Consider the following 22,514-nt stretch of genomic DNA (forward strand, 5'->3'; position numbering starts at 1 on the left):
GTGTGAAAACAACACAGCATTTGTTGCGTGTGGTTTTAAAGGCTAGCGTTTCTGTGGCTTTCAATTCGGCTGATACACAGTGCTGTCACCGCAGTGGAAAATAACAGGGGGAGGTGCATGAGACCTGTTGCGCGCCAGAATGTGCTCAAGAACATGGTCAGGCAAGAAAGCTGTTGATATACACACTGACTGTGTCAGGATGTAATAGAGGAAAATGAAAAAAAATCCTTAAACCTGGTGAAGTTAAAATAAATTTAGATGACGTAACTTTAGTACATCTAATGTAGTATTAAATCTGTGATTTCATCGTTTCCATCAGCAAAGAGATAACTGCTGCAGGATTTTTGATTTTCTTTGTTTCTTAATCATTGTTGACTTGAAATCAGCAAATTCTTACTGTTCCAGTGATTTTATTCATGACTCCTACACTGTTTTTCCTTGCAGCAAGCAAGTAGCTCAAGTTTCACTGCCTCTTCTTAAACTTTGCTGTGAACTATTACTGACTGTAGAGGCCTTGTGAGTTCAGCTGTGCTCAGACCACACTGTGAAGTCTCTTCCTGTGAAGTGATCAGTATCTCACTCATGCCTGCCTCCCCCCAAAGACGACCTGACTCTCCCTATGAGTAACTTTATATGCCCTCGTTTTATTGAGATAAAGACAAATTAAGGCATAAAAATGTTTAGTCCAGGGTTATAAAGACTAAACCACTAAACACGTTTTCCCATCATGAACACAGAGAATCAGCTCTATGCACTGGCAGCATAAACAACATGAGTTTCCACTTGTGTCTCTATTGCAGGCCTTCTGCTTCTTGGTGTTTGTGGGTGGAGTCTCAACGCTGCAGAGTTCAGGTCAACAGAGTCCACATTGTGTAGGTGAAAAATTTACAGTCACATACCAAAACAGCCACAGAGTCAGTACTTTCAGTATCCTTGACTGTGACAGTCTGATAGCATATGAGAGATCATTCTGGGCTTGGCTTCAAAAAAAGTAGGGTGAGAACCAGTTGATGTTAGATTTCAGAGGCTCGTGATTTAGAGAGTATCTGAAATTTATGACAGCTGTCTGTGGTCAAGAGGCTAGGTAGAACCTGACCACACTTTCATATGTAGGAGTGTTCCAGCCAAGGCAGGGGAATCAAACCTCACTGCTGTGAGGCAATAGTGGCAACTGCACCACTAGATTTACTTTAGCACTCTGGCATGATACTTATTTTAATATACTAGCTGCACATTTGAGCTGGAAAAGTTTAACCATGATATGTGAGGTTACTCAGTGTGACTGTATCACAGTCTAATGAAGAAAATGCTGAAACCATATTGGTCTGTGTCATTTGTAAGTGTGACATTTGTTCTTTACATTAATTTGAAACCACAGTCAGTGATAACAGGTGCCATGATGCCAGCTAGGATGTCTTCTACAGTCTCTGTGTACGCTTACACTAAATGTTATTTTTGATACATAATTTTCTCTACACACAATTGATAGGTACGGTATTGTAGTGGTACCATAGGTACGGCCCAAAAAGGTAGAACACACGGCAGGGAATGAGGGAGATTACAAAGCAGCACAGAGGGAGACGCAGGCATAAATACACAGAAGGGTAATGAGGACGCCACAGGTGAAGTAAAACTAAATTTGCTGAACATGGAACATGAGACTGTCAAAATAAAACTGACTGTGACAACTGGACATGAAACACGATAAACTGGGGAGACAGGATGGAACACAAGGCGAGGAACATGGGGACAGAAAAGGGAAACAAGACACAAGGACACACACAAATACACCAAACACACAGAGAGGGACACAGAGGACAAATACACAAGGGGAACCTAAGTGTTCAAGAAACTAACATGGAATAAACTCAGGATTAACTACATAAACCTTAAATAATAAGCCATAATACAAAATGTCACAAAATGCTGGGTCAAAATGACCCAGAATCAAGACAGGTAGTTATGAGATGATGATAAGAAAGCTTTGCTGTTGTAAAAAAACAAAAAAAGAACAAAACCCCCCAAAAGAAAAAGTATGTCATGTCGCAAAATCATTATTTCAGTTCATCCATGCAGCACTTATTTAAGGAGTCTCTTTCAACCTGTCCAGACTTTCACATGTAGAAATGGTCTAGCCAGGCAGTGGGCCATCAAAAACCCTGGTAGCAACTATCAGTGTCACCACACTAGGCTGCTTTTTTGGCAGATAAAGTTAAAAGATAAAAATATACCACCCAAGAAACCACAGTTCTCAAACTAAGTGGGAGAAATTTCACAAGTCTGGGGGCCAGTGTGGGAAAAACTTTGTGTCCTTCAGTTTTGTCTAGTCTTGTATGATGTACAATAAGTATGTTAGCTGGTGCTTGTCCATGGAGAGCTCTAAAAGTCGGAACCAGAATCTTGAAACATGTTCTGGATTCAATACGGGGGCAGTGCAGCTGAATTAGCAATGGTGTGGCATCAGACTACTTTAGTTTGTGTGTCAGAGGAAGATAATAGCAGTGCAGTGTATAGGCTTGCTGTTTGTAAGCATCTGCACAGACAGCATGCTAGCCAAGAACCCAGAGCAGCACTAGAATAGAATAGAATAGAATAGAATAGAATAGCCTTTATTGTCATTGTACAGGGTACAACAAAATTGGAGTGCCACTCCCTTGGTGAAAAATGCAATAATAAATATAAATGTAAAATATAAAAGGTACAATAAAACAAACGTAAGTACGATATTTACAGGATAGCAGCATTAATATAATGACAGTATGACAGTATGAATAGCAGCATAATATAATGACAGTGACAGTATCGTGTAGCTAAGCAGTTTCAATTGTTTTTGTGCTTATTTACTACGGTGATAGCTCTGGGAAAGAAGCTATCCCTGAATCTGTTTGTCCTGGTTTTATGTGACCTGTATCGTCGGCCTGACGGTAATAGTTCAAATAGCTGATTGCTGGGGTGAGAATGGTCCTTGATGATATTGCCAGCTCTGCTGAGGTACTGAGAGTTTGCAATGACCTCCAGGCTGGGCAGAGAGCAGCCAGTGATCTTCTGGGCTGTGTTGATGACCCTCTGCAGTGCTTTCCTGTCTGCAGCTGAGCACCCTGCATACCATGTTGTTATACCGTACGTTAGGATGCTCTCTATGGTGGCTCTGTAGAATGTCACCAGCAGCCTCTCCTCCAGGTTGTTCCTCCTGAGCACTCTCAGAAAGTGGAGACGCTGCTGGGCCTTTTTTACCACCGCAGTGGTATTTGCAGTCCAGGAGAGATCATCAGAGATCTGCACGCCCAGAAACCTCTCCACACGGTTCCCGTGAATGTAAAGTGGGGCCAGGTCTGCTCTGCCCTTCCTGAAGTCCAAGATGAGTTCTTTAGTTTTCGTGGTGTTCAGTTGGAGGTTGTTAACTGAACACCACTCAGTCAGTCTGTTGACCTCATCTCTGTAGTCCGACTCATCCCCCCTTGAGATGAGTCCAACCACAGTGGTGTCGTCCGCAAACTTTATGATGGTGTTTGAGAGATGGGTAGGGGAGCAGTCGGATGTGTAGAGTGTAAACAGGAGGGGACTCAGAACACATCCTTGTGGAGACCCGGTGCTGAGTGTGATGGTGCTGGACAGGTGGGGGCCGAGTCTGACAGACTGAGGTCTGTTTGTCAGGAAGTCCTTGATCCAGAGGCAGATGGGGGTGGAGAGTCCCAGGTGAGACAGTTTCTGGACCAGGATCTCCAGGATGATATGATTGAATGCTGAGCTGAAGTCCAGGAAGAGCATTCTCACATAGCTTCCTCTGTGCTCCAGGTGACTCAGCGCAGTGTGGAGCGCTATGGTGATAGCGTCCTCGGTGGACTAAAGCCAAGTGAATGCCAACCTCAGCCCAGCACCTTGTCAAATGAGCAAAGCCAGCAACAGGTGAACTTCATCAGGCAACAAACTATTGAGCAGTAGAGATGTAGAGAGCATTAAACTGCTAATAGGCCCTTCTTTAAGTGCAGGAGCAAACCAGTTATCACAAAAATAGCATTGCAGCTGTAGATGCACAGGTAGCATTATCTTAGAGGGTGCAGAAGGCAACATTTAACAGTTGGCTGACACATTTTGATAAATATAGACGAAGAAGCAGAACTAGATAGAAAGCTGCAGCCTCTGTTTCTACCTGTTCATGTTTCTAAAGATGAATCACTGTAGCGATCGCTTTACAATACATCGCTCCCCATAAAGAAATTTCAGTCAGTGTCAGACTCGGAGTTCTTGTTCATCAACAACCTTGAAGCCTAGTCTTTCCTCTCAAACAGCATCACAAGCAAATGCTGGACAAATAAAAAAAAAAAAAAAAACAGAGACATGAAATAGGTACAAACACAGCCTGAGTGCAAATGTTATTTATTTATTTATTTTTTATAAACAAGTTTCACAGTATAAACAAAACAGATTATCAATATGAAGCATGACTTCCACTTCTAGAGTCTGTCTGGTGGCAACATGCACAGCACGCATCTGCCTCTTGTCACGGAGGGTATGCCGGTGTGATGAAGCAGTGGACCCAAGTGCAGACAGGAAAGGAGATGGAACTAAGTTTCAAACAAAAGGCGAGCTGTTTATTTAGGCTGTAAACATGAATACAAAAATAAAGTTATATGAGCAGTGGCAAAAACTAAACTGAGACCTAAACTGGAAAAAAAACTAACTATGATAAGTGTGACTAAACTGTGAGAACTATGAATCAACTATAATAAATATGAATCTACTGTAATAAGACGTGGAGGGAGGTAACACAGATGACCTGACGAAGAATGAAAGAAAATACACATACACACGGGAGGGGATCAAAGGAAGTGGAAACACATGGAGAAACAGCTGGCACAAATGAACATAATGACACCACAGGGGAAGTAAAACAAAACACATAAAACATGGAAACAAGACTTTCAAAATAAACAGTAAACAGATGCAGACATGAGACGAACTTGATAACATGAAGCCCACAGACATGAAAGATGACAGGTAAGATACACGAACCAACAAGGGAGACTTAAACACAGGAGGGTGATGACACAAAGGGATCTAAAAACAAAGAACTATAACTGAGCAACCTAGGAGCTTATGACTAAATGAACTTAATGAAAGTATCTCGGGGTCTTGTTCGCGAGTGATGGGAGAAGGGAGCCGGAGATCGACAGACGGATTGGTGCTGCGGCTGCAGTGATGCGGACGCTGCACCGGTCCGTCGTGGTGAAGAGGGAGCTGAGTGTAAGAGCGAAGCTCTCAATTTACCGGTCGATCTACGTCCCGACCCTCACCTATGGCCACGAGCTGTGGGTAGTGACCGAAAGAACGAGATCGCGGATACAAGCGGCAGAAATGAGCTTCCTCCGAAGGGTGGCTGGCCTCTCCCTTAGAGATAGGGTGAGAAGTTCGGCCATCCGGGAGGGGCTCAGAGAGAGAGCCGCTGCTCCTCCACATCGAAAGGAGCCAGTTGAGGTGGTTCGGGCATCTGACAAGGATGCCCCTGGGCGCCTCCTGGGTGAGGTGTTCGGGCATGTCCCACCGGGAGGAGGCCCAGGGCAGACCCAGGACGCGCTGGAGAGATTATATCTCGGCTGGCCTGGGAACGCCTTTGGTGTTCCCCGGATGAGCTGGAGGAGGTGGCTGGGGAGAGGGAGGTCTGGGCTTCTCTGCTTAGGCTGCTGCCCCATGACCCGACTTCGGATAAAGCGGATGAGGATGGATGGATGGATGGATGGAAACTAAATGAAAAACCAAAATACCAGGAAACTCAAAACACTGGGTTACAGGACCCAGGACCATGACACCTCTGCCACAGCTGCACCCTCATTGCTTTCTGTTTACGCGCCTCCTTAAACTTCCACCGCTCCCTCATCGAGGAGGAAGTGGCGCTCCCACCACTGGTGCACCACACCGCCAACTAGGTTGGCCTTGGAGGATATTACTGTTGCTCTGGAGTGCATTAGAAAACCTTTTTCTCTCTTTTTTCTTTCGCCGTGCCAGAGGAAATGAAAACTGAGCCTTTGGTTTCCACCTTTGAGAATTTCAAGACTGTCAACATGAAAAAAATGTGTGTTCTGGAGCCAAAAGAAAATAAAAGATCAGATTTCTGTATTCCTAAAACAACTGAAAAAGAATACCCTCCAGAACTCCTGAGATAAAATATCTATTGTCTGTTTAGTTCCTGTACAGATGACTAATTGTTTTGTCCCCCCCCCCCCCCAGAACTGGTTTGTGTTCGCCCCTTGTGTGTTATTTCCTGTTTTACTTTGATAGTCTCCTGTTTCGTGTATATCATGTTCAATTTTGCTTCCCTTCTCTCTTTTGCCTGGATTAGTGTCAGCTGTGTTTCCACCTGTGGCCTGTTCCCTTGTTATCCCTTGTGTGTATATATTATTTGCCTCTCCCTCTGTTCTCTTTATTTCTGTCTGTTGTCCTTCCAGCCATTCAGCCTACATTATATCTGGTTACTGTTCCATTTGGTATTTTGCCTCTTGTTTTTGTCGCTTTTTTAACCAACAATACAGCTGTGTGTTTGGAGTTTAGCGTTGCCAAGTCCTGTATCTTGGGTTTGCAACACGTTGAGTCCTAATCCTGCTTGCCACACAGGGCTTCATGACACTCATCTGGGGTTAATAACATTTTGTATGATTCTAATAATCTGGTATGGCATAAACTTTCAAATCATTAAGTTGATATATTCTAAGTTAACACATCAAAAGAGATTACCTTGGTGCTTTCTGGTTAGGATTCTGCAAATAAATGGCAAATACAAACATGTGATTAGTTCATTAGTACTATCATATGTTGCTTTAATTTATCATTCAGTATAAAAGAGGAGGTAAAACAATTAAAGCAAAGTTTACCTGCTTTAAGTTTCCAGATTTTTAGAACCAGAATAATGATCACTATAGTCAGTAAACCAGTCAGACAACCCAGAATGATGTTCATCAGGTGTGCGCTATCAGGCTCATCTGTAAAAGCAATTATAATAAAACATCACTCCAATTCAGTCTGGTTAAATTGCACACAATAATAATAACTAGCTAACAATGGAAAACAAAAATTTTAAGAGACAGAAAAGTAATTTTACTTTCAGTCTTAAAATCCTCTCCTTCATTGGTTTCACCGCCTGTAAAGAACCATGGCTATTATAATATTTTGTGATTTCCTTTTTGTGTCTGAGCTGTTTTTGGATTACTTATGAACATGAAACTAACCTGGAGGACAAAAGTCCTCCCTACAAGCTTACCTTGAATTCTTAGCTCGACTGCATTGGAAATGACCGTATGCTTATTCACATAAAATCCACAGAAATACAGCCCGACATCAGATAAATCCACTTGTGTGATTTTAAGAAAGACAGAGGTGTTGTTGGAACTCATATTGAATTTTCCATTTCGAAATCCATCACAGAATGAAGCTTTGCCCTGAGATCCATACATAGCAGCAATACAGCTGGGCTTAGTCCTGTTGATAACTTTGAACCAGTCTGTCTGTGTTGGATGACTCGAAATGTTGGAGCACTTCAACGTGACTTCTTCATCAAGCTGGACCTTCACAGTCTGAAACTCAGAACCTGAAACTGAGATCCAGCCTGTAATGAAAGAACATGATGTTTATTTCTGAGCCTACAGTGTTACAGTTATTGTACCAGGGCAACAGCACTATATGCTATATGTGTTTAATTACATTGACTTTGTGTAAAGACCAATTTTTAAATTTTGTAAGGTTACTCTTTCCATTATTTGAGAGTACTGAGGTGCCAGTACTTACTGAGGCTGCAGAGAAACAAAGCTGTCCCCAAGATGAAGCTTCTCATCATGTGATTAATCCTGTCACTGCATTGATAGTTTGTTTCACATGGCTCTTATAATGGGGTTAAAGGGGCGGACTGTGTTTTTTCTTTTCTTTTTCATCTTAGCATTGACCTACCTATACAATGCAAATGCAGAGCTCTGATATCTGCAACACAGATAATGGCATGTTTTGATTGGCTGGGGCTGAAACGGGACAAAGATTAGGTTTACAAATGTTCATCAAGTATTGATAACATTTTGGTGTTTTTATTCCAAAATAAATAAATATTTAAGGCTTAAATTCTTTCTTTGTTAAGAAGCATGCAGACTGCTGTCATGCTGCCTGTATAATTGTTTGACATATTTGCAACGTTGCATACATTTCATAAAGTTGTGTATGTATTTCACATTTCCACAATAAGCTCTCAAGAACCCTTTTGGTTATGCAGCACAGGGAAGATTAGTTTACTTCAGCAACCATCTTCGCTAACTAGTCACACTAACCATTGACTTTATTTCTGGGAACATCGAGGCTTCTGTGGCGATGGTTATCGTACAGAAAGCTGACAGTTAAACTTTCAGTACCTTCCTGATAGTCTGTTTCTTACAACATTGCAACAACTAGCAGCTTAGATTCTAAAGCAGTGACACTCTAGTCAGTTGGAGCACAGGGAGATATTCTGGTTCCCCGAGGGTTGTTTTGAGCTTACATGAACTTCAAAATTATGAAAGGAATACATTGATGAATGGTGCAGCATGGTGGCGTGGTGATTAGCACTGTTGCTTCATAGCAAAAAGGTCATGAGTTTGATTCCACCACCTGGCCAAGGCCTTTCTGTGTGGAGTTTACATGTTCTCCCCGTGTTTGCGTGGGTCCTCTCTGGGTACTATGACTTCCTTCTAAAGACATGCAGTTAGTAGGGTTAGGTTACATTGATATTTCTAAAATTGCCCATAGCTGTGAATGTGAGTGTGAATGGCCACCCTCACCTAGACACATACACTGAATGCCCTTGCAACAGTATTCATCCACTCTTTAAAGACACATGATGCACCACACACCCGCCCCTCTCATTCTCTCTGCAGGCGACATAATATTGGAATGTTTTTAACCACATGTAACCACACATAATGTTAACGTGGCATAATGCGCATTCAGAAAAATGATCGAGAAAAAGGAACATAAAGAAAAACAAATGAAGCAAAACAATAAAAAAGAAGTATCAGTCAAACAAAAACATCAGTAAATTTGAAAACAGTAAAACTAGCCTCTACTCGTGGTCAAAGTTACTCAGATCAGCTTTATTTATTTATCCTTCTGATGCAGGCAAGAAAAAGGCTTGCCTGTCAGCTGATAGAAAGTGCTGTCACCACAGTGGAAAATAACAGGAGGAGGAGCATGAGTCAGTTCCCTGCAATACCTGGTTACCAAATTTTTCATACATAGATTTTCATATATACAAAATTCTGTAAAAATAGCAAGGCTGATGTTATCTAGCCAAAATGTAGTAGTTCAAGTTTCATTGCTTGTTCTTAAACTTTACTGTGAACCTCCTCCTGAACCTTCTGACTGTGCTCAGACCACACTGTGCACTCTCTTCCTGTAAAGCGACGAGTATTTTGCTCACACCTCCCTCCCCCAAAGACCTTTTGACTCCCCCTATGAGTAACTTTGTATGCTTTTGTTTCATTAAAACAAAAACAAATTAAGGCAGAAAAACGGACACAAAAATGTAGACCCTGACTTAACTACATACATGTTTTACCATCATGCACATAGAGGATCAACTCTATTGCAGGCCTTCTGCTTCTTGGTGTTTTTCGGTGGAGCCTCATCGCAGAGTTGAGGTCAACAAGCCCACATTCTATAGGGGATAAATGTACAATCGCACACACACACGTGCATGTCTGATCTCATCTGCTCTCAGAAGCTAAGCGGGGTTGGGGCTGCTTAGTGAATACCAGGTACTGTGAGAGACTTTCCTTCATAATGAAGCATATATTTATCACGTTACCCTGGATTCCAACTTAGCTATGTTGCAATAGGCCTAGACTTCTGGGGAGGCTTCCCATGATGCATGAGTGTTTTTTGTTCACTCTCTATATGCTTATAGACCACTCTGGATTTAGTCATTAGTTTTTTTTACTCTGTAGCTCTCTTCCACAGCATGTTTTTGTCCTGTTTTCTAACCTCACCCCCAACCGGTCATGGCAGATGGCTGCAGATCCCTGAGCCTGGTCGATAGAGGCTTATTACTGTTAAAAGGGAGTTTCTCCTTTGCACTGCTGCTGGGCATAAAGTACCTTGAGGTGAAAAAGTTTGCTAGTCTAATGAATCTTTGTTCCTGTTATGACGTTTTGATAGTAATGTCCGAATTCGTTAGAAACAACATGAAAGCATTAATACATCCTGCCTCATTTAAGGATTCAGGCTGCGGGTGGTGGTGTAATGGCATTGGAGATATTTTCTTTAGGCACACTTTAGACCCCTGGCATAAAATGGGTATCATTTGAACGCCACAGCTTATCTCAGTATGTCCAGTGCACCTATCTTCTCATGGCTGCTTCCATCAGGATAATGTGCTACAACAAAAAGATCAGATCATCTCAAACTAGTTTGTTAATCATGACAGTGAGTTCATTAATGCTTTCTTCTATCTCCAAATCTCAATGCAGTTGTGCACTGCTGGATATGGTGGAACAGGAGATTTGCATATAGATGTGCAGTCAACACATCTGTAACAACTGTATGATGCTTTGATGTAAATACGGACCAAAATCTCTGAGGAAAGTTTCCAGCATCTTGTAGAATGCCACAAAAAAGTTAAGGCCCACAGGGCTCAGAGCTAGCTTTACCTAATAACGTCTCCACTGAATATTACGTGGGTGCACCCACGGCACCTTTGGCTTTTCACCTCAGTTGTACTGTCACACGCTGTGATGTCGTTTCCTGTCAGACCATAGATGTGTGCATCTCGCTTCTTTCACAGCACACTGTTATATAGACTCTATTAGACCACTAAGCTCTACATTTTCCACTCAGACAAAAGTCTGACAAATAAGAAAGACACAGAAACACAATAAGGAGTACCCAAACATGGCCCAAATGCAAGTTTTATTTATTCTTTATTTATTCTTTATTCTCTGCAGTCAGGCAGACAAAGACTATCCTGTGAGTCTATCTTGTGGCAGCGTAGATAACATGTGGCTCCAGGTCTCTCTGTCCAGTAGGTCCACAGCTTCTTTTGGCTTTTTTTTGGAAACTTAGAGCTGCATAGTTCAGATCGCCTGAAGTCATATTCTGAAAAATCAAAGCATTTAGGTGAACGCTGTATTAAAAAGATGTGTTTGTTAAAAATATGAAAAGTTGGTGGAGTTATAATATCTCAATAATAATACCAGATATACATAACATCATTACATATGCAAGTTTAACTCTGTAACACTCAGATTAATGACTATAGAGTCACCATATTACCAAATACAGAAAAACATTGAGTGGAGATGGAATGACCCAAGCCATCACTGTGACTTACAGTTTATATTGAGTTTTGAAATAGCAAATTCATAGCAGTTTGCTTTATGCACACATAGAAACTCCAATAAAATATGGTGGCTGCTTTGTGTTGTAACAACATGGAAGAAAGTCTTCCTTTCTTCTTCTTTGACTTAACAAACTTCATGCTAATGCTTCTGCTTTCTAAAAACAGAAGAACTATTTCTTTGGCAGACAGAGTTATAACTAGCATTTTATTGTTATTGCATTTCATTTACAATCGTCGTCTAACTGATTATATATAATTATATATAATTATATAATATTATATATATATAATACAATACAATTTCTTTATTCTTTTATAATTTACAACTTTGACAATTTTAAGTGACTTCTACTAAGCAATATCTCTGCTGGGATTAGTAGTGTTATATTGTTAATATAACTCATTTTTGTTCCTTAAAATAAACGTTTTAGAGTTCTTTTTTATTGCTTGAAGGTCGAGGTTTTTCATAGAATAATTAAAGGTTTAGTGTTTCTGTTAAATCATAAAGATTTTATATATACAGAAAAGATGGATTTACCTCACTGCTTTGCTCTGGTTGCTGTTGTGGAGCTAAAGGCCAAATATGAAATTGTAATTAGTTTATTACCAACACAGTACTTTGCTTTGGGTTTGTTGATCAGCAGCAAGAGAAGATGAAACAATTTATAGCCACATTTACCTGTTTGAAGTTTCCTGATTTTTAAAACCAGAATAATAACCACCATAGTGAGTAAACCAGTCAGACCAGCCAGGAGGATGATGCTCAATGGTTGTGTCATTCTGTTGCAATTTTCTAAAAAGTGTGGTTAAGATATATTTTTACAAGACACTAAAGGCACTGCATAGTGAAAATTAAAATCTTTCCACTCATCACGGAATCTCACCTTCAGTCTTAAAATCTTCTCCTTCACTGGTTTCACCACCTGTGACCATGATTGTTGTATTATTTTACAATTTGCTGTTTGTATTTATTATGTTTCCACATGACATGATGAGAAACACTAAAGTTGCGGAAAAAGGTTTTTAACCAAAACTCACCTTGAATTCTCAACTCTACCCTAGTGGAAATAATTATATGATAGTCTAAGAAAAATCCACAGAAATACAGCCCAGCATCAGACAGATCCACTGGCTTTATTTGAAGAAAGACGGCGACGTTGTTGGAAGTCATATTGAATTTTCCATTTTGAAATCCATCACAGAATAAAGCTTGTCCATTGGAGCCATACATAGAGGCAATGCAGCTCAACGTAGCTCTGTTGACCACTCTGAACCACTCTGTATGCGTTGAACTTCTGGAAATGTTGGAGCACTGCAGTGTGACTTCTTCACCAGACTGGACCTCCACAGTCTGAAATTCAGAACCAGAGACAGAGATCCAGCCTGAAACAAACACAAGATTCATCCCAGAGAGCGCAATACCAGGATACCGTAACAGTGAAACTGTTTTAATGAATTTGCGGTGTCCTAATAATCAAATTGAAATCCTGGAAGGTTAGTTGTTGCATAATTTGGAGTAGAGAGTAGTAAGGTACCACTACTTACTTATGGTGCACTGAAACAAAGCTGTTATCAAGATGAGGCTCCTCATTGTGTGCTTAAATCTGCCACTGCTCGGATAGTTTGTAAGACGCAGCTCTTATAGAGGGTTTAGAGGGGCGGAGTTTTTTTGGGTTTTTTTACTTGCCAATGACCTGTTGGGACTGTGCAATGCCTCTGCATATAGTTAAGTTTCATCTGTTATCAACAGAATACATAAATGTTTTATACATGAAGAATCCCTGCTCTTCAGATGCAAAAGGAATATCTCCTACGAAATTTTCACGGTTTTAAACTAGTGTCCTTGAATTAATGTCCCTAAACATCTGGGGTGACATAGAAAAGTTCAAGTGCAGTATCATAATTTTATATTGGGTAAAGTTTTGTAGGGTTTCTTTTTGAGGCTGATATGTGCCCTGGTGAAGCTCACCAACATTTTCAAATTTCTGGTCCACACTCAGGTCTTTCTTAAACTTTTACATGTAAAACAAGTGTAAAAACTGTTCTGGTTACATATCTGTTTCAAACCAGTACATGGTTTAGCCAAGGTACATTATATAACTGTATGTGTGTGTGTGTGTGTGTGTGTGTGTGTGTGTGTGTGTGTGTGTGTGTGTGTGTACGCCTAAGGTAAAATGTGATATTGTCTGAAGGACGCAAAAGCAGGTTTAGTTTTCTGGGTGATACAGTCATGAAACTTTACTGTAGCTCAGTTCAAGGAACTTCTGTACATTAACATTAGCATTTTAATTATGCTGGTATTTTTGCCCCACAAGTGACAACACTTAGACAGGAGGGGGTAGTGCTATGTTATGAATGCTAACATCCAACACCATTTAAAAGTTACAGACAAGAATTACGAAAAGTACAATGGACATTCATAGCTGCCAACTACTAAACTTCTTGTTTTAGTTCATAGTGACACCATACCTGTTTTAGTGTTTTTCACATGGTTCTTCACACAGCATTGTAGTTACACAAAGACCAAATCCTTAAAACTGCGATTTTAAGCATGTTGTCATAATGAGACGACAACTGAGGATCTAAAAGACACTGAGGCAGAGACAGAGTTTACAGTTTATATTTTCTGACAGAAAAGACTGACTGGAGAGGGAATATTCAGACTTTAAGTGGAAATAACTGAGATTGGGACCAGGAATAAGCTTAATCATTTTTGTGTCTCTCTCAGGGAAGCATTGATGAAAGTTGTGGTTTCAATTTGTGCTACATTTAGATACCAAAAGTTTATTCTAGACTTATTGAAAGGACTGATTTTATTCGGCTGTTTTGTCCCACTTATAATTGCCTGTTTAAAGTTATTTTTAGAGCCATGCAGCACTTCCCTTTTTATCTATTTTTTTTACTCAAGCTCAAGCTTGGAGAAGCTAAAATGTGTGGGTTTAATCCAATTTAATACAACTGAATCCTACAAAAGTGAGAACTCACCAGATGCTTTGAAACCTCTCAGCTTTGATGGCTTTCATCTGTACTTCCTGTAACTTCTGGTTTGTGGAATGATGATAATGTGGTTTGTCCACCTTTGTCAGAAATGGGAATGCATCTTCCATACAACAGGTGGAGGTGTTAAAGCATCCACCCCCCTGATACACTGGGTTAGATGTCATAGTCTCTTAGACATGCTCTTAGAGGAGTGCTACTCACCACAGTTCATTTTCTTTTCTTTTGCTCAATAAAATATTTAAGGATAGCTTTTAAACAGCTTCAGATTGAGAGTAATGGTTATTTATTTGCTGATCACCTGAGTGATTACCCTTTGCTGGACTGGGACAAAAAATCGGCCCTGGCATTTTTGGTCCTGGCAGCCCACCATGGTCACTCAAAAAAAAAAAAAAGGAAAAAGGAAAAAAAAGAATGTATATGTCATGCATACACATATTATGTGTATACTACCAGTCAAAAGTTTGGACACACCTTCTCATTTAATGGCTTTACTTTTATACATCGAATATATGATGCAAGATATATGGAATTATGTAACAAAGAAAAGATTGATAAATAACTCTAAATGTCTTGTCTTATATTTTAGATTGCTGAAAGTAGCCACCCTTTGCTTTGTTGACAGCATTGCAAACCCTCGGCCTTCCCTCAGTGAGCTTCATGATGTAGTCACCTGAAATGATTTTCCCTTCAAAATTTCCACCAATGTCGCCTGTTCTGGCCCCTGGAAGAAAATTGACTATGGTTGTTGGTGTCTCTAGCTTTGCCTGTCTCAGAACAGAATTGTCAAAAATCAAAGTTTGATCTCCGTCAAGTGTGTCGCTGAGTGGGGAAAAGCGGTTAGAGGCTGAGGAGTAACTAAACATCTGACACATGAACAGGAAAGTGCAGGAGGGACAGGTAAAGAGGCCATGCTGCTAGCGAGTCGGCTATTAGCTAAGCTAAGCTAGCAAAACCCTAAAGACAGTGAGTGAATACTGTAACTATAAATTTACAAGTGAAGCGAGTGTGCTATGGGTGAAGCACGTAAAGATTACACTGCTACGCAGATAAGCTACCCAACACACCACCGTTTGATGGAAAAGGCACAGGAAGTGATACTCTACCACAGAGAGAGTGAATACCAAGTGATAGTGCCTCAACCTAGATATTTATACAGACAGAAAGGTTGGATTTTTGAAGCTGAATTTAATAAATTGTGCATAAATTAGCAGTATTTATTTTCCGATTTGGATGTACGCATTTGTAAAATAGTTTTACGTGTACCCAGACTGCTTCATATTTGTGGGTGGATTCAAACATGTGCTTGGGAGTCTTCAGAAGTTGCACACAAATAATTGTACACATTCTTAAAGCTTAGTTTACACTTATGGATCATATTTTGCACATTTGCAACCCTTTTGAGACATATTCCTCTCAATGCAGCAGCAGCATCCTGTGACTGTGAGGCTAGGTTACTAGCTGTAGCTGATACTACTGACAGCACTGACAGCTAATACGCTGGTTAATTTTTTACATTTTGCTGATTCTATTTTTATTTTAGTTTCTTTTATTGTTTTCTGTCAGCTTTTCACCTCCACCGTTTCATCACTTCTTCTAAAAGCTGCATAAGAGATTAGATTAGGCAGTGTCCAGTGTCAGTAATGAAAAAGAAGGAATGGGTTGCTGTCAGTGATTGTACGGCCAGTACATCGGCCCAAAAGTGTGTTGGCCCACCAAGAAAATGCCCAGTAAGCCACATTACCAGTCCAGACCTGGTGATGCCCTGACCTTAAATCTATTTTCACAGTGCTTTTCATTTATGTTGATCTGATGTCTCAGCAACTCCTCCATGAATTTCAATGATATTTTATGACCCTAAGACTTGGATTATGTGATGACCCTAATCATTGATAAAGAACATCACTGAGAACACTGAGATATTTTTAAAATTAAAAACTTGTTCATAATATGGCCAAAATATGTTCTGTGTTTAATCTCTAAGCATAAACATTAGGATTGTATCAAAGTGAAGCAACTTGTGTAATAAAATGATGAGTGAAGTTGTTATTATTGCCCAATAAGTTTGACTAGTAGTCTAACAAATTTAAAAGACATTGAAGATAAAGTTAAGACATGTAAACACAGAAAGCTACTTTGAATCGATCGATCATTATTCTGTTGCTTTTATACGATCCACAAGCTCTCATTTTAGAGCCCTTGTGGTTTTCACCTCAGCTCTGCTCACACCATACTGTGCTTTTCTTACTATCTGACTCCTCCAGACCATTAGACTCTGAGAAAATTGCATTAATCAGTTATTTCTGAATCTTCTTATATGATACTTCTTCATCATGTCTACGTTTTTCTTCTCAGATAACATGTGAACAAATAAGAAAAACAAAAAGGCACAAAGCAGAGATTTAGAAAAAAAAAACAACCTTGAATGCAAATTTTATTCACAATTTTTTTTTTTTTCCAAGATTCATGTCACCCACAACACACACACACAGAGATATCAGCAGGTTATATTCATGAGAACGAATTCTTCTTCCTAAGTCTATCGTGTGGCAGCATACACAACGTTAGGCTCCGGCTCTCTCTGTGTCGCAGGCCTGCGGCTTCTTTTAGCTTTTGTCTGGAAACTCAGAGCTGCATAGTTCAGATCATCTGAGTTCATGTTCTGGAAAATTAAAATACTTTTTTTAAACAGATGAGTTCAACACAGTCTGGAAGGTTTGTGGATTTGTGAGTTACATGACATAAGATTTCAGTAAGATTTTATTAGTTGAATTAAACAAGAATCCCAATCAATAATGATTCTAACGTCTTTGAGTGGTTGCATTAATTTTCTTTAAAACACTGTTTTGCAACTGATTTACTGGTTACATATGGATTTCACAAACTACACACAACTAGCTTTAATGTAAAGAACAGCAGAGCAGAAACAGACATTTTTATCCTCCTCAACAAAATAACTTCTAAACAACCAGGAACATTTATTTTGAGACATATTTTAGAAGAATAATTTCTAATAATAATCTAATATATTTCTAATATATTTATATTTTTTTGTACACTAACTTTTAAGGTTACAATTGGTGTTAGAAATCTAATTTCGCAGACAATGTATCATAATGGTGTATGTATTCCTTGTATTTTTGTTTATATTTTTTAAACTAAACTATTACTTATTTGCAGCTATCATTAAGCTTTTTTTCTGCTGGGATTATTTTTTTACTTTTTAAAATTTCTGTCAGATACTGATTACTGTGGTTAATGAGGAGAAAAGACAGCTTGGATGTCGTGGATGCCATAGGTTGATATTAGTCATAGAATAACTACATGTTTAAATGCATCTTTTTAAATCATGACATTCAGTTCACACAATATGAGTAAAAACACATTTACCTTGTGTTCTTCACCCTTAGGATCCGTAGCTAAACAGCAAATACAAAATTGAGATGAGTTAATTTTCACAAACATATTTTTTATCTTCTTGTTTCAGTTTACTAAAGCAGGTGAAACAATTACAGCCAAGTCTACCTGTTTGTAGGTTCCTGACTTTTAGAACCAGAACAATGACCACCATAGTAAGTAAAACAGTCAGACCACCCAGCACGATGCTCGTCAGGTGTATGCATCTTTCAGGATTTTCTACAAACATAAATAGAGTGGAAGATTTCAGTCTGGGTGAAGTCTGAGCTCAACAACAATCAAAATGCTTAGACACAGGAAAATAATCTTACTTTCAGTCTTAAAATCTTCATCATTCGTTTCACCACCTGTAAAGAAACATGGGTATTATAATAATTTGTGACTTCCAGTTCTTATTGAAAGTCTCATCATGCTGTTCTGCCACTAAGGAAAGCTTACCTTCAAATCTTAACTCTACTGCATTGGAAATAATAATATGCACATCCACGTAAAATCCACAGAAATACAGCCCAGCATCAGATAAACTCACTTCTGTTATTTTAAGAAAGACAGAAGTGACATTCGAACTCATATTGAATTTTCCATTTTGAAATCCGTTACAGAAAGAAGCTTGGCCATGAGACGCAAACATGGAGGAGATACAGCTAGTTTTAGTCATGTTGACCACTCTGAACCACTCTGTATGTGTTGGACTTGTGGAAATGTTGGAGCACTGCAGTGTGACGTCTTCACCAGGCTGGACCGTCACAATGTGAACCCCAGAGCCAGAGACAAAGGTCCATCCTGAATCAAACAACAAAGACAAAATGAGATTCAACTTGAAATGTCCGGTACAACAGACGCTGTAACAGGGCAACAACTTTTCATTCAATTTAATTACGTCACTTCTTTCTAAAGTCAAATTTAAAATCTGTTGGGCTCCTCGTTCCATTACTTATTTTAAGCTGGGAGTAGTAATGTGCCTGTACTTACTGAGGCTGCAGAAAATCAAAGCTGTTATCAAGACAAAGTTCCTCATTGTGTGTTTAATCCTGTCACTGCTTGGACAGCAGTGAACCACACAGCTTTTATAAAGGGGTTTAGAGGGGCGGGGTGATTTAGCTTGTCATCTTGCCAATGAACTACAAAGGCAATGCAGTGCATTTACATATGTTTTAGCATTGGCTAATATCAAACAACATTAATGTAGTTTGTTTATTTATTTGTTTATTTCTTATTTTGTGCTAGGACATTCACACTCCTAGGGTCCAGTGTTATATCTGTTTTTTGATCAAGTATCCTATTTTAGTCCCTTAAGATCTGATGCAGCATATAAAGGAAAACAAAAATGGGGATCAATAGTGTTTTTAAAATTTAATATACTTTTCACATATGATGTTTGCATTCATTAGACCTAAGTTAAAGCTAATTTTATATATCCCAAATTTGTGAAATTATTTAAAGCTGTTTAACCCCGTAGTTGTTTTCCCATACTTTCTGTCAGCTTTTGCAATCAGAATTATGCAAATAACCCTGCAAAGGTGACAGACGATACATGCAAATCACATGACCAATTTAAGATGATATAGCAGCAAGATCCACCCTTGATAAGTCTTCATTTCAACTTTTGTTGAAAGTGCAGACTTCAAAGTACCAAGTAATGAAGGCCAAAAAAAAAACAAAGTTATGACAAAAATTTACATCATACTTTGTCTCAATATTATCATCATTTGGTAGAAGAACCACAATTGACCAGTACAGCATCTGCGTCACTGCAGCCGTAGCACCTATCTGTCTGTTGATTTCCCTCTCCCCTCTCCCCTCACTTGTGGACAAGATCCAGAGACATCCACTTGGGGCAACAGCTCATCTCTAATGAGTGTGCACTCAACGCTTTTCCGGTTGAGGACCATGGTATCAGACTTGGAGATGCTGATTCTTATTCCCACCATTTCACACTCGGCTGTGAACTGCTGCAGTGGGAGATGGAGGTCACCACCTGCTGAAACCAACAGAACCACATAATCTGCAAAAGCAGAAACAAGAATCTGAAACTACCCAAGTAGAATCCTTCTGCCACTTGGCTACGCCTAGAAATTCTGTCCATAGAAAATATGACAAAAATCAGTGACAAAGGGCAGTCCTGGCAGTCCAGGAACAAGTCTGCATCACCACTGACACTGTTCTCCTGCTAAGCCACCTGTGGCTCTGTTGTCACCATTCTCCTGTCAAGCCAACCGAAGCTTCCTGTTTCTGATGATGGCGACTTGCTAAACCTGGAGATCAGGCCTCAGAGGCCTCAGCCTCTGAATGCTGCTCTGTGGCCTGCAGACCACTTGAACTGGCTTAATAATAATAATAATAATAATAATAATAATACATTTTATTTGTAAGCGCCTTTCAAAACACTCAAGGTCGCTGTACACAGTAGAGTAAAAAAGCAACATAAAAGCGAAGAGTTTACACAATCATAAGACAGAAACAAATTTAAAATAGCCAAATGGAGAGGTTATGTGGGATAAGCTATTTTGAACAAGTGGGTTTTGAGTTGGGACTTAAAGAGAGAGAAGGTAGAGATATTTCTTAAATCAGGAGGTAGGGAATTCCAGAGTCGAGGAGCAGAGCAGCTGAAAGCCCTGCTCCCCATGGTGACAAGGCGGGGAGGGGACGGAGAGTGAAAGGGAAAAAGAAGATCTGAGACAACGAGATGGGGTGGTGATGTTAACCAGATCAGAGAGATATGGAGAGAGAGATGATGAATAGCTTTAAAAGCGTACAAAAAAGTATTTTGAAATTGATACGATACTTGACCGGGAGCCAATGAAGCTGCTGCAGAACAGGAGTGATGTGGTGGATAGAAGGGGTCCTGGTGATGATACGGGCAGCAGAATTCTGGATGCGTTGAAGCTTGTGGATGGATTTTTGAGTAAGACCAAAAAGAAGTGAATTACAATAATCAATCCGGGAAGTAACAAGGCTATGGACAAGAATGGCAGTGGCATGTGAGGTGAGAAAAGGACGGAGACGATTAATGTTGCGCAATTGAAAATATGCAGACCGAGTGACATTATTAATGTGTGAGTTGAAAGATAGAGTACTGTCGAGGATGACACCAAAGCTTTTCACAGAGGAAGAAATGGAGACCGGCGAGTTATTGATAGTAATAGAGAAACTGTTGGTTCTGGATAATGTTGATTTAGTGCCTACTAAGAGGAGCTCGGATTTATTACTATTGAGTTTAAGAAAATTAGAAGAGAACCATGAATTTAGTTCAGCTAAGCAGAGGGTGAGGGAGGATGGGGGAAGAGCAGAATCGGGTTTAGTGGACAGATAAAGCTGGGTGTCATCGGCATAACAGTGAAAATGGATATTGTATTTACAGAAAATATGTCCAAACGGTAGAAGTTAGATAATGAAAAGAAGGGGCCCCAGGACAGATCCCTGGGGCACGCCAGTGGTCAGAGGAAACGGCTGAGAAGTAAAGGATTTGAGTTGAATGAACTGAGTGCGATCAGACAGGTATGATTTAAACCAGGCTAGTGGAGTATGGGAGAGACCGATGGAGGCTAGCCTACTGAGAAGAATGGAGTGAGAAATAGTGTCGAAGGCAGCGCTCAGATCAAGGAGGATAAGAATGGAAAGTAAACCGGAGTCAGCTGCCATAAGAAGATCATTGGTTATTTTTATAAGTGCTGTTTCAGTACTATGGGAGGCGAAAACCAGACTGGAACTGTTCATACAGATTATTATTAGTTAAATGTGAGTGGAGTTGTGTGGCAACTATTTTCTCAAGAATTTTTGAAAGAAATGGTAGATTGGAAATAGGCCGAAAATTCTCAAAATTATTGGGATCTAGACCAGTTTTTTTTAATATTGGGGTGATGGCAGCAATTTTGAGGGAAGCAGGAACAGTTCCAGTGGTAAGTGAAGAGCAGATGATAGAAGATATGAGGGGAAGCAAAGAAGGTAGACATGCCTTAACCAAAACTGTAGGAATGGGGTCTAGCTGACAAGTAGAAGGTTTTGACTTACAGATGAAATCTGAAATATCAGTAATCGAGGGGAGCTGGAAAAACAGTGTGATGGGAGAGGAATTACACAGGAGGAGCTAACTGGAACATCGGAAACCAGGTCTTGGTGTATTTTGTGAATTTTCTCGATGAAAAATAACATTAAAGAATCACAGAAAGAAGACGAGTAAAGGTGAGTAGGTAAAAAATCTGGTGACCTGAAAGAAGAGTTGAACAGTGAAAACAATATCTTGGTTGAGTCATCTTTTGAACAGATAATGGTGGAGTAGTAAGCAGATTTTGTTTGATTAATACACTCCTTATAATACATGATATGATTATTAAACATTTCCTTGTGGATATTCAGACCAGTTTTCTTATAGAGGCGTTCAAGTCGACGTCCTTTTACTTTCAGGAGCCTGAGTTCAGCTGTGAACCAGGGTGCTTCTGTTTTTGGTTTTTTTTTTACTCCTGTGCTTCAGATTGTCTTTGTTCCGTTCTTAATCTAACAAATGTACCTCTGGAAGAATGGTCAAAACTTCCCATAAATACACACCTAAACCTTGTAAAAAGCCTTCCCTGAAGAGCTGAAGCTGTTATAAGTGCAAAGGGTGGGCTGGCATCACATTAGAGTGACAGCCAGTTAAGGCTTTGTCAGAAGAGGAAGGAGGGGTAATGCTGACTCTGGCATGGTGGATTTTAATAACAAAGAAAGAGCGTAAAAAGAAAGAAAGATTGAAAAAACAAAAGAAACACTTCTTTCAGAA

The 22,514-nt window shown here is 39.7% G+C and overlaps 1 protein-coding gene across 1 annotated transcript; it reads right to left on the bottom strand.

The window, feature by feature from the left end:
* Positions 1-10,976: 10,976 nt before the first annotated feature.
* Positions 10,977-18,803, bottom strand: LOC116316424. Its single transcript, XM_031734981.2, has 10 exons — positions 18,731-18,803; positions 18,197-18,541; positions 18,070-18,105; positions 17,867-17,977; positions 17,732-17,760; positions 12,383-12,695; positions 12,229-12,267; positions 12,024-12,137; positions 11,883-11,914; positions 10,977-11,100 (listed from the first exon to the last, which is right to left on the bottom strand). Exons 1-10 carry the CDS (start codon positions 18,774-18,776, stop codon positions 10,978-10,980), a joined length of 1,188 nt encoding a protein of 395 aa, XP_031590841.2. The 5' UTR covers positions 18,777-18,803; the 3' UTR covers position 10,977.
* Between the last annotated feature and the right edge of the window lie 3,711 nt (positions 18,804-22,514).

The sequence above is a fragment of the Oreochromis aureus genome, linkage group 3, assembly GCF_013358895.1.
Source record: "Oreochromis aureus strain Israel breed Guangdong linkage group 3, ZZ_aureus, whole genome shotgun sequence".
NCBI lineage: Eukaryota > Metazoa > Chordata > Actinopteri > Cichliformes > Cichlidae > Oreochromis > Oreochromis aureus.

Coding starts and splice junctions, on each gene's coding strand:
- LOC116316424 (XM_031734981.2), bottom strand. CDS start 18,776: ATGAGGAACTTTGTCTTGATAACAGCTTTGATTTTCTGCAGCCTCA. Junction 18,542..18,730: donor TTTGATTTTCTGCAGCCTCA/GTAAGTACAGGC, acceptor TGTTTGATTCAG/GATGGACCTTTGTCTCTGGC. Junction 17,761..17,866: donor AGTCAGGAACCTACAAACAG/GTAGACTTGGCT, acceptor TTTGCTGTTTAG/CTACGGATCCTAAGGGTGAA.